At 33.6% G+C, this 27,926-nt stretch overlaps 1 protein-coding gene across 7 annotated transcripts in view; it reads left to right on the top strand.

The window, feature by feature from the left end:
* Positions 1 to 27,926, top strand: part of PMCA (plasma membrane calcium-transporting ATPase 3) — a 133,370-nt gene that overhangs the window by 82,679 nt on the left and 22,765 nt on the right. For all 7 annotated transcript variants that reach the window (XM_013319249.1, XM_013319250.1, XM_013319251.1 and 4 more), the window contains 5 exons: positions 20,243 to 20,443; positions 24,110 to 24,230; positions 24,688 to 24,853; positions 26,240 to 26,333; positions 26,899 to 27,015. In XM_013319249.1, coding sequence (XP_013174703.1) covers positions 20,243 to 20,443; positions 24,110 to 24,230; positions 24,688 to 24,853; positions 26,240 to 26,333; positions 26,899 to 27,015 — 699 coding nt within the window. The remainder of the gene's footprint in view (positions 1 to 20,242; positions 20,444 to 24,109; positions 24,231 to 24,687; positions 24,854 to 26,239; positions 26,334 to 26,898; positions 27,016 to 27,926) is intronic.

The raw sequence follows: 27,926 nt of genomic DNA, 5'->3' as shown, positions 1-27,926 counted from the left end.
TAGACCTAGCCTAGATCATTGGCTAGCGATGCCCATGCTTATTAATTAAATATCACTTTGACAAAGTTTTCAAACTGCGTGTTTACGTAGTTTATGCATGTATAACTTTATGTTACAATTCCTCGGATGTAAGGCTGGTTAGCTATCCATTCGAAAATCCATTAAATCCATTGCGATCGTATCCGCGTAATAAACACAGAAATAATCACGATTGAAGTGACAATGAATCGCTTTTCATTTATTCGCAGCTCGTACGTCGTCAATTTAATTTTCGCGTCGACTCGAGTAATTTCGTTTCGGCACCGAATAAAGCTAGGCCCGGACTCGCGGTTCGTTGAACCGACCTGATCGATACTCGGAAGGTCTACGTAACGTTCAGACACGACTGAATAATGAAAATTTTCATCGACCTATCGGATAAATGAATCGATTCCTATTCGCATATAATCGAATGATAATATCGATATATGCGACACGAGGGATTAAATGACTGCGTGAATGATAGGTGTTTATACATATCTTATCACATACATGATCTTGAAATAGATGAATGTATATCCAGGATTCATGTATGCATGTGTGCATAGATGTAAAAATGTAGAAGAAGCGAGAGAGGTGAGTCAGGTCCGTGGTCTCTGCCTACCCCTGTGGGATACGGGCGTTATGTTGTTGTTGATTTTTTCTATGGCTTTTAAATTCTTTATTTAATAATGTAATTTCTTTGCCATGTTAGTAATATAATGTCATAATTGGACTATGACACTATACACGGTACATTAAGTGTATATCGAAGTGTCTTTGAACTTGAGTGTCTCTTGATTCATCCATACAATTGTAAACATTACAGATATTAATGTCGGAAATTATGTCGTAGTCTAATTGGACCTTAACATTAGAAATGGATTAGGTACTAGCTATCGCCCGCGAGTCTGTCGCAGCGGAATTAAAAGAAACTTAATAAGTAGCCTATGTGTTCTTCCAGATGTTCTACATCTGTGTTAAATTCCATTAAGATCCTTTGAAACGTTCCAGAGATATCTTGAAAAATACATAAACATTCGCTTTTATAAGGACGTAAAGGAAAAAGGAACGTTCCAAAGGAGCCACCTACTAATAGCCACCTACTAATAGGAGCCATTTACTTTCCAAACTTGGTGTATGCTTTAAAACAATTTAAATTTTCCCTGTAAAAGCTTTTAAAGTATGTTACTGTTGAGAAATGCATCTCAAGAACACTTACAGTGCCAAGTTTCCTAAACGTATTCTTCATGCAAGTAAACTACTTCTGTAATTTAAAATAACTATAAATATGAATGAAAAGAATAATGGCTTCTCTACTTTAAGACACGCTTCCACTAAAGAAATACGAAACGTAATCTACACTAGCATTGTACATTATTTCGTATGATTTATACTCAACTAGCGGTCGCTCGCGACTCCGTCCGCGCGGTGTTAATGAAAACATAATTTAAAAAACAAACCTTAATAAGCCTATGTGTTCCTCCACACTATCTTCTGTATGTATGCCAAATTACATCGAGATCCGTTCAGCCGTTCTTGAGGTACCTTCAAACATCCATCCATCCAAATATTCGCAGTTATAATATTATAGTAAGAACTCAGATATTATAATAGTAAGATTACTACAGATTTGTTTTGTTTAATTTTGTCTAACTTTCTTTGTCTTCTTCGCTATGGCGGTGTAAAACATTTTGAAATAAATATTATGTGTTACGAGAAATCAACCATTGCATTCTTGGTCGTGGTTGACTGAAGTCTAGTAACCCATCATTTGGATAGGCTTGAGTGCCTTGTTGGAAACGTATATGAGCTGACGACACTAGGACGTTTTCAATATTTATTTTTACCAAACAAGGACAGTTCCTTAGTTAAGCAGCCCTAATAGTACTGAGAACCGGTTTGAACTGGTAAGGATAGCGTCCGTTTCCAACGTTGGTTAAATCTCATTAGAGGGAATCCAATGGTCGCTACACAGTATGACATGCAGGTCACGAGGTCTTTGTGATGTTAGATTTTAATTCCAGTGTTTGCACGATAATAACTTTATCAAGCTTGTAAAACCATTTTATACTTTTTTTTTTAAAGTTTGTTCTTAATAGTCTGTCATTTGTTTCAATATAATCACTAATGAAATGAAATGTACTGTACATTCTTTTAGTACTACACTGGTTCTTGTAGGTCACTAGATTTCAAAGAAATTCCAGTACAAAGTTTGATATTGCTTGCTTAATAAATAACTCACAACCAGAATCATAGATTTCTTTTTTATACATATTTCGGGGCCACCGTAATTCGTAAAAACAGCGAAGTGACCGGTACCTATAGACATCCTCATTTGTAGATATTGCCTGCCTTTAAAGAAAAAAGGTAACGCACAGAAAGAGGATATTTCCCTTTCCTATGCATCTCTTCTTTTGTCAAATCCATTCTTCTATGTACATACAAGAAAAGGGTGGAAACGGAGAATTAGCTAGACGTGGAATTGTGACAATAGTAGCCCCCTACTACTACCAGTTATTTAATGTAATATCACGTATATAATATATCTAAGGGGCTTCTTTATTGATCTGAGTTTTGCAGCAAATCATACCTTTAAGGTTAAAAAATACGAAGTAGTGATATTAAACGTATTTTTCTTAAACCTATAACCAGATATACTGTCACGAATTCCCATATATCCAGTGAAATCGTGACTTACGTAACAATAAAATACCCTAGCATCAGTTGACCTACTTCCGTCTGAAAGAAAGATCTTTGCAATTTATGAAAAATAACTTCATGCAAATAACTGATCTTTCTGAAGCAAAATAAATCAATCAACGTTAAAGAAGTTTGTCTCTTGGAATTTTTATCGCAGATTCTAGTTTACTCTTTATTTTATTATGAATTTGGGTCAATGGTTTATTGCAGTTTTGTATTTGCATATGAAATTGATATTCAGACATGTAGAGTTTAACAATATTTTATACCATGGTTTGAATAACTTATAGCATTTTTTAACAATCGATAGGGGGAGGCTTACGTTGGGCAGTAAACGCAGTCGAGCTGATAATGATGTTTTGTGTTTATAAATCACGTGCTCTAATGTATTAAGTTTGTTAATAAACTTATACAAAAATATTAAAAATAGGACCCTTATTAAAACAAAATTGACGTCAGTAAATTGTCAAAAAATAGCAAAAGTTTTTAGAAGTCGGTCTCTAAAAATCATAAATCATATTTTTGCAACACACAATTTGTTGGCTTAGCGCAATAGGTCGGAACTAATATGAACAAATTAACTTATAATCGCTTAATCATTGCTAATTAACGAAAAAAACCGGCGGGATAGTTTATAATTTTTTTTACTGTCACACTAGGTTCGAATCCCGCCATGTGCCAATGTGTCTTTCGATTTCCGATTTGCATATGTACATTTATCCGACGTTCTTACGGTGAAAGAAAACACCGTGATGCAACCTGCACGTATCTGAGAAGAAATTCAAAGATATGTGTGAAGACAACCAACCCGCACTTGGCCAGCGTGGTTGACTATGGCCTAGTCACCCCTAACTTAGGGTAGGCTCCGAGCCCCTCGGTGGGGACGTTGGTATAGATTTGTATATTACTCACGGAATGTCTTACTAATAAATGCGAAAGTTTCGATGGATGTTTGTAACCACGTAAATCGATAATTGTTATTGATTGAATTTAGGATGAAATAGGGATAGATTACAGTCAAAAATAGCTTATAGACTGAAGTTGTTGATCTCCACATGAAGTCAGAGGCGACAACTAGTTATATAATACCTGTGGCAAACAATTTGCGGGGTATAGTATAGTGACGTCATAGTCTTATTTTAGACAAGACGCCTGTCTGTTTGGACAGCGGCGTCGCGCTGCCGGCTGTAATTACTGTCTTATTCCATTTCCGTAATAAACATTGATAGTGTAATCTCAAGGTTGGTCAACAAAATGTTTTTGTCACCTAAAACTGACGAACATTTTTTCAAGAATCTAGAACATTAATTGATTGTCAAATATTCTTCGTGAAGTATAGTGAAATGCGAATGTTTACATGGATGGATGTTTGTTTGAATGTATCTCCAGAACTGATGCATGGATCTCGCTAAAATTTGGCATAGATGTAGAACATTGTGCGGGGGAAGACATAGGCTTATTTACTTAGATTATTTACGGCCAGCACGGACGGTGTCGCGGACGACAGCAAGTTTAAAAACTCATTACGATTAGATATTTCGTTGTAGATAAAATGTATTAATAATAATAAATATTTGAAACAGGAAATGGTTGGGAATTATGATTTCATTTACAATGTAAACTAAATGTGTCTTAAAATAATGAGGAATGTAGAAAGCACATTAAACAATGTGAGTCACTGCGCGTCAATAAATCGACTAGACTAGACTCATAACTATATGTGATGTCATACAAACTTTATGTAGTCACACACAAACATTTGATTCACTATTTAGGTGAGAAGTAGGGTATAAAAAATATAACCAAATTATTGTCGATCTATAAAATTTTAAAAACAATTTTATTAGAACACTAGCGGTCGCCCGCGACACTGCCCGCGCGGGATTAAAAAAAAAAGATAGTAGCAGATTCTAAGATCTACTGAATATTCATATAAAATTTCATTAAAAACGGTCAAGCCATTTGAAAGAGTACGATAATTAGCGTTGTGATATGAGAATTTTATATGAAATCAAATAGCTATCTTATTCGAGTACAATTATTCTTTCGAGATTGAAAAATAAGTTCGAGATTATGAAAAATAGTAGTGGTATTTACATTAACACGTCAGAATAAATAAGTAAAACCATCCATTTATCATCATAGCTCAAATTCCAACAGAATCTAATCATTCATGACTTCAAAGTGAACCGTGAAATTGTTTTTCCATTTTCAGTCATAGATTCCGGTTCCATTCCGCATACAGATCAAAGGATACCGAATTAGCGCTCGATATTTATGTGTATACATAACATACTTGTATGTACAACTCATGTAGTTGAATGAAATTATATATAACAATACGAAGTTGTAAATAAATAATACTTATTTATATGTAAAAGTATGGAATGACTGTGTGAAAGAGATTATGCGAAAGAAGGGGGTCGACTCAGATATGACGGCTGATAGAGATGTATGGAAGAGTAGTACTGTGCCGACCCTAAATAGGGATAAGGGCAGGTTGATGACGAGTGATGTATTTCAGTTAAATTTAGAAAAAATTTATGGAAATCTCGAGAAAAAAGTAAAAAATGGTGATAAAATTTATATGTAACTAGCTGTCGGCCGCTACTTTATCTGTGCGGGATTATAAAATAGATAGTAGCCGATTCTCAGACCTACTGAATATGCATATAAAATCTAGAAGTAACTAACATCCTGAAACGAGAATTTTATATTGAAGCTTTATTTGTAAATCTTTTTTTTACGATATAAAGTCATCATGACTGGTTGATGACGTCACTTTTCCGTAAGTAGGCTTATTTTGTATGTAAAATAAAGATGATTCATCGGTAGACAAGTCGCAAAACAATAGTACGCAGGATCGCAGACAATTTCACGCGCACTGCGCACATTCCTTCCTTAATTTGAAATTTAATGAATAAATGGAATTATAAAGCAGTATGTTTGCTCTGGTTAGAATAATATTTAAATTTGAATACGATATGTAAAATTGTAACAATATTATTAAAACAATTTTATTTGTAAAGTAATAATTATAAAGGCATGTCTATATGTATTAAGATCATATTAAAATAATGAATTTATTTATTAATTGTTTATTTTTGCGAGCATTTTACATTTCACTTACTCTGTAGCAATGACCTTGTAAACTGTTCTTCAAAAAAACTTACGATGTAAAAAGATCAAACATATGATCTGGATGTGGCATATCGAGCACATCCTCGTTCTCACTGAGGGGCTCGGTGCTTACCCAAAGTTAAGGGTGTCCAGACCATAGTCAACTACGCTGTCCCAGTGCGGGTGGACTGCACACATATCTTTGAATTTCATTTGAAATCACGATGTTTTCCTTCACCGCAAGAACATCGGATAAATATGCATATGTAAATCGAAAAACCTATTGGTACATAGACGGGAATCGAACCCAGCACCTGTATATTACAAGTCAAGTGCTTAACCACTGAGCTGAACACAAAAAAATATGTTTTCAATTGTTAATGGCAAAATATAATCTAATTTGTAGCAATAAAATACATATTTGATGGTAAACAATTCTTGTCATCAATTGACGCGGGTACAAAGACGTCGAGCTTAACAAATATAGCAGTAATTTATGCTACGTCGTCGTTGCCTTCGGCTCGTAGCCTCGTTTTTCGAATCAATTTCCGACGATGACCTCATCCTACCCAACTCTAGGGGGTTAAAGCTTCGTACTACGTCACATTATTCCTAAACAACCACCTTCTTTATGAGGATAAAGCTATTTCCTTGACTTGTACTAGATATGTTTTTGTTTTCTTAATTTAATAAATATACTTCATGATGGTTTGTAATTTCAATCATGGCTTTTGTACTTTTATGTAAAGTAGTTTAATTTGATTCTAAAATGTATACCAACATAACTCACGCCCCTAACCCAGAGGGGTAGTCAGGCCAGGCGCCATTACTTCCATTAGGCGCCTTTTGCACACCTCTCGCTTCTCCAACATTTACACGTGGCAAATGAAGGTCCGTGGTCTCTGCTGACCCTCTGTGTTATGTTGTTGATAATAAAGTTTTAATCAAAAACAATTTGCCTTACTTATCGTTGTTTAATCTGGATTCGGTTACGTAATGTATTCAGGATCGTAACCCATTAAGTAAGTTTGACGTGAACGGAAGCCGATCGGGTAAACTGTGCAAAAACACTAAACCGTTCTCACTGGAAACAAAACAAGTTGAAACGTTTTATGATTGAAAGCGCACAGGTATTTCTTGCTTCTCATATTTATGCCGGGATTAAAATAAACAGAACGCCATTGGGAGCCGCTGGGCCGGTACCATTTTTTTTTCAGCGCCCACTCGCCCGCGTGCTCTGCGTACCGAATGATTTGTACTACATTAGCTGTCAGTATCATATTCAATGTTGAAAGCAAAACTAAACACAATAATAATTTTATAGAACACCTAAATGATTTATTGTCATCGTTATATGCTAGATATTTTAATACTAACGGAATGGAAGATTTATTAATATGTTTCATGAATAAAGCAACGGGGAATTAGAACTATGAAGAGGTTAGATTAATATAATAGTTGTAGAAACTTTCCTGTATATTCCGTATGTGTAAATTTTGTAGCTTAACGAAAGACGGATCACCGGCTCAGAGCAGAGCGACTAAAACAAATAACCAAAAAGGTTGGTAAGGTTTACGAGAGTACGTTATTGGGCTGCTACATCATTTTATTTACCGTAGTTACAGGTTAATGCGGCCAGTACAGTAAACTATACGAAACAATCGAGCTATTTTTACTCTGTTTACACGCAAGAGATACCGGCCAGTACATTATTGAAGTTTATAAAAAATTTACTTTACTACATACAGCTTTTTAGCTGGAATTTGATTCATGCATCCGAAATCCAATCCTATTCGTGTTTAAATTTCGAATGTCATTGTTTTATTTTTAAAGCAGATGACATATGTACTTATATATGAAACGATTTTGCTATCTATTGTTGACAAACGGATTGATTTATTTTTCAATTTTGGCAGACGGAGATCATCATGATATGTTACACAACACTATGATGTCATCAGAGGTAATACACCCGCGTTCATTATCTTACGTCACGTTAAACGCTCGGGAATACAAAATGAGTTTGTTGTTTTATATACCTTGAACACGTCATCGTCTGTATTAAGCCGAATTTGAGTTACTGAGGGACAATTAGCAGCCGCACGAGAGAAAGGCCCGAAAGCGCGTGATGACCGTCAGCCATCACGCGTTAATCTCTAGTTTTAACTCAACGGATCATTAGTCACATGATTTCTAATGTTCCCAGACACATAGAAACGAATTCCGAGACATGTTTTGCGACGTGCAGAAATAGAACGCAGCGGGTACTATGTGATCTCCCTGCGTGACGCCCGCCCAAACTTGCATCCCGCTCTGTCTTACAACCTGGAAATATACCTTTCCTGTTCTATCGTGCTCGGTTCATTGTTTCAGAGCGTGGCTCAGCCGGCGGACTGAAATAGGTCGGCAGCGTTTGAAACAGACGGTTCACGGTATCGAAGCCATCGCGAGGTCACTGTCGGAAAATCGTGTGCGACTTAACTGATTGATTTAAAGTTTACATCTTAATTATATATACAATATGTACGGTATCGAAACTGCCATTTAATTTTCAGTATATGAACCCGACGTCAAAACTTTGAATATATTAGAGTAGGCTAATCAATCATGGTGTTTGAGCGTAAATCAACGTATACAGAGAACTTCATAGCTGACTAATTACATCGTCATGAACCGAGAATAGAGTTATAACATTGGCATATTGCGTTACATTCGGTTGCAATAAGCAATTACTGGATTGTTTCCATAACTGTGGAGCTCGCGTTATATAACAAACTATTCAAGCACATTGGCTCGCTTTACTCGTTTGTATGGAGAATTAATGAATGTCATTTAGTTAGGGCTATAGCATGCCTTTGTAATAGCAATGTGGTAAATTTAGTGTGAACTTTTTTTTTATTTTAACTAGCATTTAGATTATTTGTTGCTAAGTCATATATTGTAGTATTTTCATTAGTTAATTTGTACCTGTTTGACTTGTTTAATAATAGCTTTCTAATCAATACCTTCGAAATAACAAATATATAACTATCTCTTTTTTTCAATAAGGATGAGGAGGATGACAATATGTACTGATAGTTCTATATTAACTCTACGAATATTTATGCTTTCTACTTAAAAATGTATTTTAAATCAAGTAAATTTGTAGAGAATAACAGTTTAAATATAATCATTTTTTTTAAACGGTCTTTAACTTCTGATTTATTTATATGTTCGTTTGAAAACAGTTGTTTGAACAACTTAAACATTTACGCTGTTGTTGCCTTTCCGATCGTCTAGCAAATGGTAAACATTAATTTGTAACTAGTACGGAGGAATACGTGCCCCTTACATGCCTATTACGTGCTCCACCTAATCCTTTTTTATTTAATAAACGGTCGACTTGTTTGTACCAACACGACAACAAAGTGTGTCAACTAATTTTAGAACAAATCTATTAATAATTTCTAATAATTTAATGCGAAAGTTTAGATGGATGGATGTTTGTTAATTATCTCCAGAATTGCACAATCGATCTCGATTAAATTTGGCATGGATGCAGAACATAGACTGGAAGGACGCAGAATAATAGAGTTGGTTTTTTTATTCTGCGCAAATGGAGTCGCGGGCGAAATCTAGTATGTAAATAAAATTTTGCCTAAGAAATTTACATAATTGTAAAGAAATATTATATGTTATAAACAAATACGAGTATATCTAATATATTTGATAAGTAAACTGTTTAAGTGACTTAGTAAATTAACAAATGCTTGGTTTGTTTGTTTAGTTTCGTCAACCCTTACTGTGAAATTATTTTTGATTCTGACGATCCAACTGTTTTATCGTTAAGTTATAAAATAGTACCCAGAGGTATGTTTTCTTTCTGAATTTTCCCTTCGAGTGGACACTCCAGCGAGCGCGGATCGAAATATCGTATAGCTTTCATGAATTTTGATGAGCATATCTACGTCATTTCTCTCGACGGTTGTGATTCGAACATTTCTGCCCGACAGAATAAACTTTCTACTTTTGTAATGTAGTCAAAGAATTAAATTCACTTCCCACCTAGGTATAGCAAACTGGCACCATAGGAGATATAATTTACTATGTTGAAACAAATTTTAGATCTAATCGAATTGTGGGCAAGTTACATTGTGTTTTGTTTTTTTTTTCGATTATTAGAATTAAATTTGTTTTATAAATAAAGATATTGTTATGAACTTAACAATAATTTATAATAGTAGTAAGCATTCATCATTTTAATCAGTTGGAACATTGTCAATAACAACGTGTACATCATAGCGGTGCTATTTAAAATTCAGCCGACAATATCCTTGATACGAATTTAATTTAACACGAACAATATCTAACGCAAAAACAATACAATTCTTATTTTAGACGTTTTAACGAATTTCCTCTATACGTTAGTCGTTCATAACTTTTTTATAAGCAACAATTCGAAACGAAGTTCTTTTATCGATAGTGGCTATTGTCTTATTTATTATACAAACTTACTAATATAATAAATGTGAAAGTTTAGTTGGATAGATGTTTGTTTGAAGGTATCTTCGGAAGGTATGAACTGATCATGATTAAATTTGGCACACATGTAGAACATAGTCTGGAAGAACACATAGGCTAGTTATTAAGTTTCTTTTTTAATTCATTACGGATGAAGTCGCAGGCGACAGCTAGTAATAAAATGTAAATGAAGGTATTAATATTGTTACAGAATTAATAACATATAAAATGTAAATTGATTGATAAAGCCAGAACCTCTGCATCCAGACAAATCCCCTCCCCCTTTCCCTTTATTGCCGTGAACACGTGACGTTCGAAAATAAAACACTATTGGCGATCAAAGCCCTAGTGAGAATTATTGGCTAATACACATTCCCCGACCGACATATGACGTCACATCTATTTCAACTATACGCGGACGTCAATTCCCCATTGACGTGACGTTAGACCGGCTCCAGACGTGCGGACGTCAATGCCGCGTTGACGTGACGTTCGGCCCCACAGGTGACGGGTGGCTTCATCCCTCGGTGATGATATCGGTGTCGCATTACGGTGTCATAATTATAGTGACAAATTATGTACGTAATTGAAATAATTAAGGTCATTTTTCACTGGCGAAAAAGAAAGGAATAATTTTTAAAGTAGCTATTTTAATCATCATCAGCTCACTATACGTCCCCACCGAGGGGCACGGAGCCTACCCTAAGTTGAGGGTGATTTTAGTGAGGGCTATTTTAATATCAATAGTCAATTCTAAGATATGGTAAAAACATGTTTATTCCATTTAAAGTTACATCTCGGTGATAGCTTAATAGTTCGGCGGTATCTCTGCGGAAACTTTTGGCAGTTTGGCAAACGCTATCGGAGATTAAACGGTCTGAATGCGAACTCGACTGAAAAATAGTTGTGCTTGCGACGTTCAATTTCGTTCACAGAGACCGCTTCGGTAGACACTATTCTATTGTGGGAGTTACATGGATGGGATTTATTTTTAGCATTGATTTAATACAATAAAACTTTAAAACCTTACACTTGGTGTTTGGTACAAACAGCCACAATCATCAAACACGTGCCAAACATCATCAACGGCATTGTTACGGTTGGCGAATTTGCCAGTTTAATCCGGATTGGGAAGATATTCGACATACTTTGATTTGTATGGAAAAACCGCAATTGGAAAAAATAGCGAACACCAAACAAAAACAGGCATACACGTTCCTGTTTGTTGTTTGGTATTCGCTGTTCGCCGTTTGTCTAGCGTGAGGCACCGGCATTATCTTTAAATCCCACAGTCATTAATAGGGCACTATAGACGTCCCTAAGTGCAATATTAGTATGTGATATCTACACTAAGGATCCTCCTAATTTACTGTTATACTTTTGCCAATTTATAGTTTATCAAGTCTTTTAGTTGCATTAATCGTATTAGTTACAAAGTTTCGAAACATGAATAATCGATTCATTTACGTAAGTTAATGTATGCAGAACGTGTAGTTAAACAATGGCGTTAGGAATAACAGTAATTTGTTAAAAAAAATGTGTTTAATTATATGCCTTTTATTGCTTATTTTACTAATATTATAAATGCGAATGTTTGGGTGGATAGATGGATGTTTGTTTAAAGGTATCTTCAAAACGGTTAAACGGATTTCGATGAAATTTGGCATGCATATAGGACATAGTCTGGAAGAACACATAGGCTACTAATTATGGTTTTTTAACGGAGCGGGCGACCGCTATTTTTAGTATGAAGGCGTTAGGTTAGGTTCGAATAATCTACATATATGTGTCTCTAGAACTTTGTCCAAAATTTATCGTTAGTACAATGAGTAACATAAATGTTTTTGTTCACGTACCAATACCTGATATTCTTCAAAGAAAAATCACATCGAATCACATAACTTTCCTTTTCAATACAAAAGCTTCATCGTTCTGTTGTTTTATTTCAGACTCGGAAAGCAATTTTATTTCGTAACCCTTTTTCCTACGAATTGTACCGCAGTGTGGATATGATCTCGGATTGCGTTTACAGATTTTGTCCGAGATTCGTTCGATGTTGAGAGATTTTATTTCAATGTTATTGTGATTCGTTTTTATAAGATTCTTTGAACCTTATATCAATATTATTTTTGTATGTCCTTTTAATAATGGATCACTCAATATTTGTACAACGAGTAAAAAAGTATGTTATAAAAGTTTTACGATTCACTATGTAATTATCGAACTCAGAATCTTTAAGTGTTCTCCTTTAGTATAGATTTAATAAGAATCTGATCTAAGCGAGCCTTAACTCTTAGTAGCCTTGTTTACATACGAAAGTGATTTATTTTTAATATTACTGTGTTTGCTTGATAAAATAAAACAATAATGAAATTTGTTTTTTTTTAATTTCATTGGAAATAATATAATACAACAGTAAAATAGGTACAGGCAACCTATAAAACAACTAATAGTAATGTGAACATTCGGTTTAAAAGATTGGTATCAAAATTTAAACTCTAGGCTAATAAGGGTTAAGCCGATTGAATTTTGAGTGTGGCTAAGTCTTTCGTCTAATCAAATTCAGTTTGCAATCAGAATTCGGTTTTAAAAAGATTGCATCAACAAATGCAACAAACTTATGTAATACATTTAAAATACAAACCGTATTCACATTTATGAGGAGTGATTTTATACGATATCAATTTTTATTACACTTCTTCCGCAATTATTCCTGCCATGAAATGTTATCGGACCCGAAGGAGCAGCCGGCGTATAAAATGTTGCATATTCATACGCCGTAGCTTTTATGATCAATAAAATGTGATCATTGAAGTTATCATGTTCAAAAGATTATCCATATTGTAATTAAGCAGCATTTTACTACTACCTAATACGCTGTTGTTTTAATTAGAGTCTTGGTGACATTATTTTTTGTAACTTGGTGATGGTGCTAAAGTAGGATTCGGAGACAAACAAAAAGGCATTTTAAAGGATTTTCATATAACTGTTTACGTTTTATCTTACGTATTTTGTATCTTACTAATATTATAAATGCGAATATTTAGATTGATGGATAGATAGGATATCTTTGAAGGTATCTTCGGAACGACTCAACGGATTTTGATGAAATTTGGTCTTCATATAGAACATAGTCTGGAGGAACACATAGACTTCTTGTAAAGAGTCACGGGTGACAACTATTAATATAATAAACATACATTGTTCTATCATCTCCTCAAGAACAGAGATGAAGTGAGGGAAGAAAAGAAGTTTCATCCCTCTCATTTACTTTGGAAAAATAGAGATAGAAGACTTTGTTCAATTGTTTCGGTAGTGCAAACTTACGGTTAAGCTAGATTGAAACAGATAAAGAATTTAACAGTTGGCAACTAGTCGGCAACTGTGATCCTATCGGCTTATAGTTGCGGAGTTGGCGTCACGAATGCTAGATTACTTTGACATAACTTTATCATAGTTTTATACTGCTCATTGTCGAGTTGCAATTAAGTTTAGATTTATTTTAGAATAACGGTTGCTCGCGACCTCATCCGAAATTAAAAAAAAAACTTAATCTATATGTCTTCGTACTGTAGAGCTGAGATGTTTTAACTACAGGCATTTTTTACATTCCGTATTTAAATATTCGCTTTGAAGATGTCTTTATTGCAAACTAAAATAAAAATCGATTTGGCGATTCAATGATTCACGATGAAAACATTAACGCAATGTATTTAGATTTAGAAAGCAAAAGACTTTGTAAGTAAATTTCAACTTTAACTTATTATGTTAGAGTTTATTTCACCTTGTACAATAAAATACGGAAGCATGTTTGTGAGTACGAAAATATACTACAAGTGAATTTGAAATTAACAGTTTAATGTAATATGAATCTTATATCAATCAGACTAAGATTCAAAATATTTATCATCCAATACGTAACCACATTTGAAGTGGGATGCACACTGCATATGAAAATATTTGTGGCTTTACAAAAACAAATTCCCTTTATGAAAGCGATGTTAGAAGCATTTGGCGTAGTTTATACATTTTCATATTGTAGAGATTTATTTTTATTGCCATTTAATTAACTAAGTTTATGATAGGCGGAGTTTCATACGATTTTGACTAGTTCTAGTGGAGAGTCAATATTCGAATTGTCATTTTGTATTTTAAAATGATAACGCTGAGGAAAGTTCCAATAAAAGGCTTAAGATCTTTTTTACGCCATACTTTTATACTACTAATTAGGAAAATATAATTATTTTATCAAATTAAAAATAAATATTAATTTGTGTTATAAAAATTATTGTTCCACCAAACGCCTGTAAAAAAAATTCACTTGTAATTTTCTAATTTTATCTTTCTACTAAATTAGGGTATTTTAAGGGTCCCTAATATATATCATTGTTAACTGGCAAAGAGCTTAAAACAAAGATATTACGGAGGGGAATAAAAGGAACTCACTAAAACCTCTATACTTAGCTCCCTGTCTGTAATGTTTCCCCGGGGATTCGAGACCCGCCTCATTTGGAGATCCCGAAATATCAATTATCCGTTGCGATTGTACTATTTTTGCACAACCCTATCGTGTAGGGCTGTTGAATTATACTTTGATCTCTAAATATTCTTTCTTTTTAAAAGCGTAGATAAAATATAGTAAATATGAATAGATAAAGCCTATATTAAATAGACTTATTATACTCATTTACAAAGAAATATCGGATTAAATGTATTAAATGTAAAAAATATTAATTAAATGTACGGACGAATTGATTTTAGTATGTTAAAATCGAAGTAGCAGTGAACGCGTTAATGCTACTCAAATTAAATTAGGGTTGATAATCTCAAGGTCAAGAATCTAATTTACTTATAAATATTTACAAGCTATCATAAATGAAGTGACAACCCTAGATCCAGTGCCGCACCCCGCATCGTAAACTGTACACGGTCGTCGGTTCATCGGCCGCGGCCATTTCCAATATTATACTCGTATGTAATCATTACTAGAAACTTTCAGCACGTACACTCTCTGATGTTTACAATTGTGCTTATGAAATATTTATAAATACTTGTATTGGCACATTTTTATATGTACTGTACTAACAATCAACATAGGGCTGTCTCTGTGTAGAAAATCATTATAATAAAATATTATTTTATTAGACCTTTTGCATTTGTGGTTCTATGAAAAACTAATAGAGTTAAGCTCACCTGTAGTACATCATTGTATTTCTATGTAATGTTACACTATGTACTTAAAACTGTGTACAAAGCTTAAATAAATAAAAATAAAAACGCACTAGAGAATCTAACCGGTATATTTTTAAATAAGAACAAGTAACAATTTTCTAGCCAATTTAACGTAGAAGCAGTTAAAACAGCATTGTTTTCTCAAAGTTCTTGGTAGGAGCTACTTCTCCAGCTATAAAATATCGTTTCCAACCACAGTTCGGTAAGCATTCCCCTACCACGAAACTTTTCAGCCTCATAAATTCAAATCCGTGCTCTGATTTACATCTCTTTGCAAAATTATCGAATTCGAGCCAATAAGTGAATTTGGTTTCTTTTTTGTTTTTAACATTTACTTTATGATGATTATTTTTCTTGGTAACTTTTTTTGTATTTGCTAGCGTTGTATTTTTTAGCTTTTCAAAGTAATATTATTGGAACTGGCAGGAAAATAAAAGCTAAAAGTCCTGTCTCCAATAACACGATTCTTCTACTTATAATATCGATTAATGCAAAGAGTAAATTTAGTTAAAAAAATTACTTTTGTCAAATTAAAATAGTAGTCAGTTTTGCTGTACATTACTTGAGAAACATACATTTGAAAGTACTTCTAGCTTCTAACCAAATAATACTAATTCAGCAATTTTTTTTTATGTCACCAGTGTTGCTGTCTCGTTTTCACGGTGACGATGACGAAGACTACTGATATATTTTTTAAAATATAACATATAAAATATTTTGGTAGTAGAAGCCCACGTTTAAATTATCATTGACGTGTTAGTTAATTGTTCGCATCCTGACAACATTAATTTAAATGATAAAACCCGTTGACGCTCTTTATAATTTCAGAAATTATTTCAGTTCCTTATTAACCTCAATTTTTGATGTGTTAATGTTTGGTATTCAAGTTTTTATAGAAACCGTTTAAATTTTATACATTGAAATATTTTAGTATTTTGCGTAAAAGGAGTTAAGGAGTGTTTTGTCCTCAAACTAAAGACATTCAACGTTATATAACAATAGACTGGACATCGGGAATCAAAGCTTAATCCACGACTTCTTAACTCTGAATAAATAGTCTGTATTGCTAGTGATGCGTTTTATTTATTTGAACGTTTTGCCTTAAGTAGAAAATATGAGAGAAATAATTAAATTGACTTTTTTCCTTTCTTTGTATGAAAATCTCTGTCTTGTATTTTATCGATCCACGATGACGTCATTCAACCTCCATTGTTCTGAAGCTCTCAAGAACGCTAGCAAGGAAATAGTTCAGTCCAATTTTATCTGTCACCGCGGAATAGATTAATTGGTTGCAGACGTTCCGATATAAATAGCTTTTAAACTAGAATTTCTTTTAATTTGTTTCCATTTTAACGTTCTTAATTAAGAATTCTATTAATAAAGCTAGTAGGGCAAGGTGACACGTGTTACGTCACTAATGAGTAAATCAATACCAAAGGAAAAACGATATTGAAGAAAACAGAACCTTCCAAATTCGATGCTAAATATTTATTTATAACTATTTATAAAAAATATTTTATTTTTTACTTTTTTTCTAAAAGAAATACGAGCAATCAGTTTGGCTTTTATGATGTTATGACTATAGGTTACAGGTCCGCATCATTTTTACGCAATAAACTCTTTTCTTTATATCCAAGTTTGTAAAAAATTGTGCAATACCAAGTTTTACACGACATGTACTCATGAGCCTTTTATGTAAAGATACATAAATTTTATATCAAGTAATGTAAACGTGATTAATTTTTTTTAATTTTTAAAAATACACAAACGCCGCCGTTGACTCAGGTTCCAAATTCGCGGGCCACACGTTGATTTTTATTGCGAGTGTAATTTTAACGCGCTCGCTCGTCTGTCCGATCACGCGTAACATCACTGTTTACCGACCGTTCGCCCGATTTATCGATAATAAACTCAATCTGACTCCTGTTACTCCTCGAAGGGTTTAAATAATTGTTTATATCGACATTAAATTACGATGTAACATGTGTACATCACTACAAAGGATACTGTTTCCATGTGTTTGGTTTTTGTCTTGTATACGTTCATAAGTTTTAGTTATTCATCTAAACAGTTCCACACTATTACGCCTATTCTTCTGTTATTCTGTCTCTCTCTGACGAGTCTTGTTCTCTCATTCTCCTCCTGGGAACATGATCGCTCTTCCTGGTTCCCCAGTCTTTTCTCTCTTGAGCTTTCTTGACTATATTTATCATTGTAATCGTCGGTTGTTCATTGAAACATCTAGACATTTTTATTTGCTACCACGTGTATATTTTAATTTGGTTTATTTGAGCTACTATTTCTGTATTTATAATATGGAATTATAATTGGATAATTGTATCCTTGGTTTAAAACAAAAGACAAATATTAAAAGCGAATGACGTCTTTTTATTTTCATCGTCAAGTTCATCTGTAAATAAACTAATCGATATAATTTATTAAACATCAAAGTCCATAGATGTTAACATATGTTTAGACACGTAGCCTTAAAATATCAAGCTGTCATGTCATGTCACTGACAAGTATAATAACTATGACATTATCGTCAATCAGACGTTTACTATGTCACCATTACTTAATGACACTCAAAGATTGCATTTCATCCATATTCCTGTAAACTGTATAGTTTTCTTAACTATACAGTTTGGCTTCAAATATGTCCATTCTAACTCTTACACTTGTCTATATATAAAAATCAAATGTTGTTTGTTAGTCTCGCTACAACTTGAAAACGGTTCAGTGGATTTATCTTGGTCTTGAAATATTCGTAGAGGTCTAGGGAATTTTTAAAAGGAAAAAAATACGAATAATTGCCGGAAACTAATTAATTATTTTTTCATACCACGCGGACGGAGTCACGGGTGACAGTTAGTACATAATAATTAAATAATATTTCACAACAATCGATAAGTAAACGTATTTTTAGTACCTAACTACAAAGGGTCAAGTTTGAATTGTTAATGCTCCATGTTTCGCGATCGATATGCAATCCATATAGAATTAGAATGTTATATGTAAAACGAAACTTTATTGATTCTATTTACAATGAAGACATATGTTCATTTGGTGATGTGAGATAGGCAGGAGTAATGTGTCTTCGTAATGTTGGAATAGTTGTTTAAATCGATCTCGTAGTTAAAATTGTTTATACTAACTCGGTGACAAGTCTAACTTGATACGTCAGATAATGTATTTTTTTTTATGTCATAAGATGGCAAACGAGCGAGTGGTCACCTGAAATCGCTGGAATAGCGAAGCAACCGCTGCCCATAGACATACGCAATTACATATGCTTTGCCTACCTTTAATCGCCGGAGGAGAGGATGCACAGAAAGAAAATATTTCCTATGCATCCTCTCATCCGGAAAGTCCACTTCTACTTCCCATCCTTTCCTTATAAGGAAAAGGGTGGGAAGGGAAAGAGGACTAAATGAGGCCTCCGGGACGCACACTGATCAGACGAATCGCGGAATTGCTTCCACTTCACGCCTGTCTTCTGTGTGGTCGTGGTATTTCACCGGGCGAGCCGGGCCGATTCGTGTTAAGATGTTAAAGCGGGTTCTACCACTGTCAAAATGTATGATTTGTTTGTTAATTAATTCATCATCACCTCCTTGTTCTTATCCCACTTAGGGTCGGCGTTTCGAGGTCTCGTCTTCCATCACCTCAGTTGTTAGTCCTTTCTTGATCACGTCACCTTCCATGTAATCCATCCATCTCATCCTAGGCCTATCCCTACCGATATACCCCTCAACAATTATTTTTAAAGTTAAGCCTTATATCTGATTTATTTGAATCTATTCATTTTTGAGTATAACTGCTAAAAATTCTTAAAGTCCCGAATGCTTTTGGTTTTTATTCTCGGCCTCTTTTGTATAGAGCAATTTTTTAATATCTATTTGTGTATAACATTAACACGATGTTGCGGTTAAACATAAAATTCATAATGAAAAATGAATTTACCCACGCCTCTGAGTAATACAACGGCTCTACGGTTTACGGTTATAGATCTATTCCTGTACTTCCTGTCTTAGACCCCATTTGCACTGAACCACTAGTTACGCACGACTTTTGTTTTTAGCAGATGGTGTCTATTGTAGCTGCGACTGTTTGTAGAAATAGCAAACGTGTGCGGCTAATCGCTCAGTGGAATGCTTATTAATTTTTTCTGTAACTAGTCGAATGACGGAATTTAAAGACCTGATGAACTATTGATTTATATTTGATTAAAAAACAATGAGTATTTAATCTTTTTAAAGCATTGTTTATTGGTATCGAAACAAAACATCAAAGAAGTGCATAACACTCAATTGTCGGTTACAACCGCGTCCGTCTTATTTCGCGTAAACTCTCAACCAATAAACCATCCTGTTTAGCTCGTGTTTGTCAGCTTGACTGTTTGCGGATGTAGTTTATTGAACCCGGATTTTGTGATTTGAGTTAGGCTATAAATAAATGATGAAGCCCTTTGTTGTTACTATTAGTAGTTTTATTTATACGGTAGTTTGGGTAGTTTGTAGTTTTTAAGCCTGCAAATAATTGATTGGCAATTACTAATCATAAAATTGAATAAATGTCTGGAATTTTGTGTTATTCGTATATTTATTTGTAGTGATTGATGGATATTTTTGATTTAATTAAGCTAATTTATCTTGTTTTTTTCTTGCAGGTCTTAGCGGTTCCAAGGCGGACCAACAGCACAGGCGGGAAGTGTTCGGTTCCAATCTAATTCCCCCGAAACCTCCTAAAACCTTCCTCACGCTGGTGTGGGAGGCGCTACAAGATGTCACCCTGATCATCCTCGAGGTGGCCGCCGTTGTCTCGCTTGGATTGAGTTTCTACAAGCCGTCCGAAGATGAGAGCGATATTGGTAAGTTGTAACTTAATTTATACTTAAGTAATAACTTTAATTATAATACTTGTAAAGTTTTTCACCCACTTCTACTAAAATAATTAACTCCTCCGATCGATGTTACTTAAGTTATACTTAAGGGTCGCCCAATTTGTCCATCACAGGACTCTGGGTGCGATAAGATTATAAATTTCTCCAAAAAGATTTTACTATTCTATCTGAAAAGGCGTTTTATAGTCGCTACATATAAGTTTTTTCGTCCGTAAATCCTACCAAAGCGGACCCTATTTGATGGCTGAACGTGACGAAAGAATTGAACGTCGTAAAATAACCCCCTAGCCTACCCTCAACTTATTACACGATGGAAATCGAAGGAAATTAGCCCCGAGCTGCTTTTTGCTCGGACTTTGCTGATAGAAAAAAAAAGTATTTTCTTATTTACCGATTTAATGGAGAATATGATATCTTGAAGATGTTTTTTTATAGAGAATTTGATACAGTCCAACTTGGATAAGAGAGAGTCTTAGAACCGCGATATTTTTCTCGCTAACAGTTTCTAGCATATGACAGACAATGACTCTCGCTTATTCTGGTTCGACTGTAGATAAATAATTACAGCAATTGTTTTCTATTAAGTAATTTCAAGAAAATAAACTACATTGAATATTCATCCTGTATATTATTCTAATGCAAGAAATATCACGATATAAAATAATAAATTCGATAAAGAACTTCAAAGGTGTGACCTTTTTAAAGGTTTGATCATTTCGATTGTACTACCTTCATATCCCATTACGATCCGTTTCGTTCATTTTCACGTACGAAGGGATAAATTGGTTTCCTATTGTTCCCTAGAAGATAAAGAAAGGGAAACAAAACATCCTTTACGTATTAATATATGAACGCAATTCTCTTTTGTTTTTTTTAAGTTTTTTTTAACTACACTACAACATAGTCTAAGAGCTATGTTGTAATGTAATTTACGCACTTATGTATTTATTTTAATATTATATTATATAATATATTAAAAAATATGTATAGTTTATATATGTTTAATTTTAAGAGTACCAAAATGTGTGTCTTTATTTAGAAATAATTAATGAACGTATTTTCTTTTTTCAATAACAACAGTAGATGAAATTGGTAAGAAAATTGTATTATTTAGAGAATTTTAAACACCCTATAATGCTCGTTTATTATCGTGTACTCAAGATAATTGAAATTTTTTGTCACATTTAGATTTTTTCCAAATTTTTCTATTTTTTTTTAAATTGTAACAAAAAAGATGTTCCTGTTCAATTGGTATTATAATACTATCTATCTGTCTTTAGTTTTATTTCGTCATGGTTTTTCGATCTCATGTTAAAGTCTATAATACTAAGTTAGTAATGTTAAGTAAATTTCCTTGGATTGATAAAATATTAGTTTAAATGTCGAACACACCAAGAATACGTCGTCTAATTGCACATAAAAGTAAGTGAATACTGCGGTTCTTTAAATATTTCAAGCACTTACTGCCGCAGCACTTTCTATCAATAGTTTATTCAACAAGAAACTGGAATAGATAATGTGGTAGCGGAACTGGAAATTATCTACTAAACTAGGTCTCGTCCGAGGCTATCCGCGCGGAATTAAAAAAAAAACTTAATAAGTAGCCTATGTGCTCTTCCAGACTATGCTCTACATCTGTACCAAATTTAATCAAGATCCGTTAAAACTTTTTGAAGATATCTTCCGACAAACATCCATCCATCCATCTAAACATTCGCATTTATTAGTAAGATAGTTGTCACTGTCTTCGCTTGGATAGGAAAATAAACATGGCGGTCGTCATAAAGTTTTATATTTACAGTATATCCGAAAAAAAAACAATTGGAACCTATTTAATAGTGTTGATAAGAACATCAATTATATAGAATTTATAACCTTAGATTAAGAAGTAAATTTTTTGAAAAGGGAATCGAAGAACCATGACATTAGGGCATGTTGAATTAGTTGCTTCATCTCTTGAGTAAACGGACCCCGTTAGCAATTCGTGTCTCACCGTGATAGCGTGTTTGTCTGCTTGCTAGCCCGCTAGACACGACAGTAATATAGTTGTATACGATGTTTGTTCGTCTGTGTGTTGTTTTAGATTGTATAGATTTATTTAATAAATAAAAAATTCTTAAATAAAATAAAATCTAATGAATATAATAAAAGCTATTATAAATGGATTACATATAAAATTATTATTTAAATAGATTAAATTAGTGTCTGTGTATGTGTTTGGTCTAGTAATTATTTTATTAAGGGTAAAAGTGCATTTATAATTCTGAGAATTATACCGTTTTAAAGCTAGTATAAGAAACAATCAAAATATAAAACATGTTTTGTAGATCATGTGTAGAGAGAGGGAACATGTTTCAGCAAAACTTACAATAAACGTTTCACTTTGAACAAATGAATTAGGTTGCTTGAAATTATCACCACGTTTGTTTAGGCAAATACGTTGCGCGTATTCATCAGCGGTTGTTCGAGTTGTCAAAATTGATGTTTTGTGCCGTGAAACACCACTTTGCAACGCTTCTAGGGTTGTCCACGTCTCATGCCACTGTTTGCTTTAGAAAAAGAAATAGTATTTACTAAATACAATAATTATTGTTATTTTTACACTTTTCATTACTTAATAGTACACCAGCACATTATTTGGCTATTCAACTTTTAAACCAGTAATACTTCACATCACTGCTTACACCAAATCAAGAGATAATTATCGTACGTTATTACTGCTATAACAATGTTTTTATACAGGTTTCATAGCAATGTAAACCCATGATAATATTACACGCCAAACTAATTACGGACATTAAATCCCATAACACTTCTGTTATCGTATCGAGGTCAAATTGCCCCAATGTATCATAATTGAATAATACAACCTCTCGCTCAAACACGATACATATGACAGAGATAGGTGGCAACCCTTAGCCAATCATAGGATTAATCTAATTGGGCAGAGTATGGGTAAATACCTTAATGCGGGTAGATGTAGGTTGATTCTAAATTCAAATACGCATAACATTAACTGTCACTAAAGTTACAATGAGTTGAATAGTTTGGTTACTTAACGATTTAAATGTTCAAATTATGTCTAGGATATCTGTATATACAGACATAGTTAGAAAAATGTTTAAAATTAGTAGTCAACTAATTGACTTATCGATCGTATGTTTCCGAGACCAAAAATCCCAGTTTAAAATATATTGTTATTTCTGTTACGTCAAAGATAATGGCAGGGATGAAGATATGTTTAATCAGGGATATTGGTCTCAAAAACCATCAGTTTCATACATATGTCGTTAACACGAGTTACCTTTGGTTTCTGACACCAAAATAGTCGTATAAAACATATCGTTATCCCTGTCCCATCTTTGACAAAACAGAGGTTACAATATGTTTTAAACTGGGAATTTGGTCTTAGAACCCCACGATGAATCCGTCACGTTAACCGTTAATATTAAGGTAGAACGTAGGCTGAATAAATAACCTTACTAATTAATAATCGAGCTGTTAAATGCAACAAAAATCTAGATTGATAGTTTTTAATATTAGTATGTTCACACTTTAACGTTCTTATAATTTTAAGGATTTGGATAATCTTAATATTGCGCGATATTAAAAAAAAATTGTCTAATGTTTCAGGTCATTTGGATGAAGAGGAAGGTCACTACCAATGGATAGAGGGTCTGGCGATTTTAATATCTGTTATAGTTGTCGTCATAGTCACAGCATTCAACGATTATACGAAAGAAAGACAATTCAGGTAAGACTTTTTTTGGACTTATCATTGGTTTCTGAGACCGAAATCCATGTGTAAAACATATTGTTATCTCATTGCGACAAATATTATGGGAGATTATATGTTTTATACAGATTTTGGTGTCCGAAACCCACCATGAATAAGGTTAAAACTGCAGATTAATAAGCTTCATGCATGTTTATCTGTTATCCGTTTTTGAATATAATACGCATAATGAAATGTGTATTTCGAGGAATCTTATTTAATTGCTGTAATAAAGGAAATTAACAACTTTTAGAGTATTTCATGCTTACTTTAATTACATAAGTATGCAGAGACCGTAATTTAAAAGAAATTCTTAAAAAAATACTTTGAAATGCCTTCACTTTTTCCGATAAAACATATCATATTTTTGGTCACTTTAAGGAATATATTTATGAATACTTCATGTTAATAACATATTTACATTGTAATATTCCAGAGGGCTTCAATCAAGGATAGAGGGTGAGCACAAGTTTGCGGTGATCCGGGGCGGTGAGGTGAAGCAGGTGCCTATCAGCGAAATCGTGGTGGGTGACATCTGCCAGATCAAGTATGGTGATCTACTGCCCGCCGACGGTGTACTGCTGCAGAGTAACGACCTAAAGGTACAACAACATCCTGTATATAACACTTTGTACGCAACTACCCATACCCAACAATCTGTACGTGAAACCGTGTGTAGAACACCATGTTCTTGACGTCCCTGTATTTAACACTTTGTACGACACCCTGTGAACAAGACTATGTACATGACATCCTATATACAACAATTTGTACGCGACCCTCTGTACACACGCCGTACGCAACACCCTGTACATGTCACATAATTTTGGTGCACTATAACATAAATGCTACTGTTGTTCTGATAGCGTTAGATTACAGCCGCATTGATGACGCACGTGGATATAGAAATCTGATTACTTATCAGTACCTGACGGCAGATATCCGCCGCGCCCATTGCCTAGATAACGGCAATGTTTTAAATTGAAATTTAACTTAACTAACAAACGCTTGAAGTCGTCGTATAATGAATAATCGCGTTACAAACAAATTAGATAGAAATGTATTCATTAATTTACTTAAGTCGACAATTTAAGGTTATGTTGTAGACAATTATTTACCAATAGCTCGACCGCGACTCTATCCGCGCGGAATTAAAAAAAAAATGATTAGTAGCCTATGCATTCTTCCGGACTATGTTCTATATGTATACCAAATCTCAGCTAGATTCATGCAGTTGTTCCGGAGATATCTTCAAACAAACATCCATCCATCCATCTAAACATTAGCAATTATAATATTAGTAAGATATAAAGTGTAAATTAATAATATTCTGCAACAATTGTCGCAACTAGCAACACAAATAAACGTTATCAAAGATTGAGTAGTGACGTCATTGCAGATGAAGTAATATAGATAAGCAAAGAAAAATACATTAATATCGCATTGCAGGAGTTTTTTCTAAGTATCAATACTAGAAACAAATAGTTCATAATTAATCAGAGAAAAGTTTGATCAAACAGAGAAATGTTTATCTGAATAGCAGTTATAATAATATAATACGATTTAAGTTTAACGTCAATTTGTATACACGCCAACTCAACTCATACCAAGGAGTTAATGAATCCGCTTTCAAAATATGCCTTACCGTATGTTTCATCTATCAAAACATTAAAAAAAACTGTATTGTTAAAAATAAAAGATTAAACTTATTTAAAACAAGCTTTTCTTCTTTTCTTGTTACTCGTTAAGATGATTCCATTCACAATTTCGATATGGTTGTGTCTTTTCATTACGATGTCTACCTTCCAGCTCCATCATTAGAACCTTATACACATGTACCGATAATTTCAGTTCAACAATAAGGGAAATGGATCAATAATTTGTAAAATTCAATATCAAAATGTTTCGAGTCAATTGTAAATCTGCTGTCCCTACCTCCTCCTACCTACTCTAGCTCTAGGTATGACTTTAGTGTATGTTGATTTCAGGTGGACGAGTCCTCGCTCACAGGAGAGTCAGACCATGTCAAGAAGGGTGAATCTTTTGATCCCATGGTGCTATCCGGTACCCACGTTATGGAAGGTAATTTTATATTATTTTTATAAACATTCCCTTGCAAAAATTTGTCGATTTACAGATATATGTTAGTAATTTTATTAGTCGGGTAGTTTTATATTTTTAGTAGCAACGTTCGTTTATTTAGTGTTCGTTTAATAGTAATTTGTCAGTTTTATTGTTGGTTTCTAATATCAAAATTTGTTTATAAAACATATTGTTATCTCCGTATTGTCAAAGATGATGAACGCATCTGCAGTTCCTCTGGTATTGCTGATGTCCATGAGCGTCTTTGAACACCTCGGTGTTCCCGCTGCTCGTTTTCTCCCTTCTGTTATAAAAAAGGGATAACGAATATCCGATTTTGGTCTCAGAAAACAGTGATAAATGACTTTTGAAGAATGAGGTATTGCTCTATTAGTTTTCTTCTATGGTCAAAATTAATATAACTAGCTATCGCCAGCGACGCCGTCTGTGCGGGATTACAAAGAACTTAATTAGTAGCCTATGTGTTCTTCCAGGCTATGTTATGTCTATAACTAACAAATATCCATTTTCATTTATAATAATAAGATTATTTGACCAATTCCAGGGTCTGGCAAGATGTTGGTGACTGCTGTGGGTGTGAACTCCCAGGCGGGTATCATCCTGACGCTGCTGGGCGCGGCTGTGGACAAGCAGGAGAAGGAGATCAAGCAGATGAAGAAAGGTCAGTGTTCCCCCGCTGTGTGGCGCTGCCGTAGCATAGTGATGTCCCCATTAGTTCATTGGATATCCATTCTGTACACTTTCTTACAAAAATATTGAACCGTTTTTTATTATACTGTTTTCTTGTAGAACTTTTTATCTACCCCGAGAAGAAATGAAAGAAATGAATCTTTCTAAGTTAATAAGTTATTTTTACTAGTAAAAGTAATATTAAATTCAGTCTAGTAATTTTTGATTTATTTAAGAATAAACAATGTTTTTTTTTTAATTAAATGTCTAAAAACAGAAATGATATCCAAATAGTTGAAACTTGCATAAAATCTAGTTTAGTGTTGTTCATACATAATATGCTCATTTGGTTATATCGATATTTTCTATAAAAAAAATTTCCTTGTTAAAAATATAATAAATGTAATATTATTGTTTAAATTTACTTGAATCTAAATGAGCATAGTATAGTTCGATGCTTAGTTGCATATTTAGTGTTACCACAAGAAGAATGGAATTGTACCCCCTTACCATGCCACTGCACACTAGGGAATGGGTATCTTGAATAAAACGACGAAACTGGTAGAAATAATATGTTAATAATAATTCATAATTAAATTAAAAAAAACTTACGGATTTACGTGATTTTGATATTTTTTTTTAAAGTTTTGGCTTCAACTATCCTTAATTTTGATGTAGCACAAATTTTCAACAATTTTTTTACAACAAATTTAATTAATTTTTTCGTAGAGTTTATTTTAATGATTGTTTTTAAGTAATTTCAATGTTTAATCTATTTTTTTTATAATTCTACCAATTTCTGTTGTGGATATGAGATTATTTTATAGTTCGACTTGAAGGTTTTGGTCCGTGTTTGGGATATTGGTGATACATGTTAGTCGTTGTTCGTATTGTCTTTGTGTT

The sequence above is a fragment of the Papilio xuthus genome, unplaced genomic scaffold (genome assembly GCF_000836235.2).
Source record: "Papilio xuthus unplaced genomic scaffold, Pxut_1.1 DF826159.1, whole genome shotgun sequence".
NCBI lineage: Eukaryota > Metazoa > Arthropoda > Insecta > Lepidoptera > Papilionidae > Papilio > Papilio xuthus.
The sequence above is the reverse complement of the archived record's forward strand: the minus strand, read 5'-3'. Positions and strand labels throughout refer to the sequence as shown.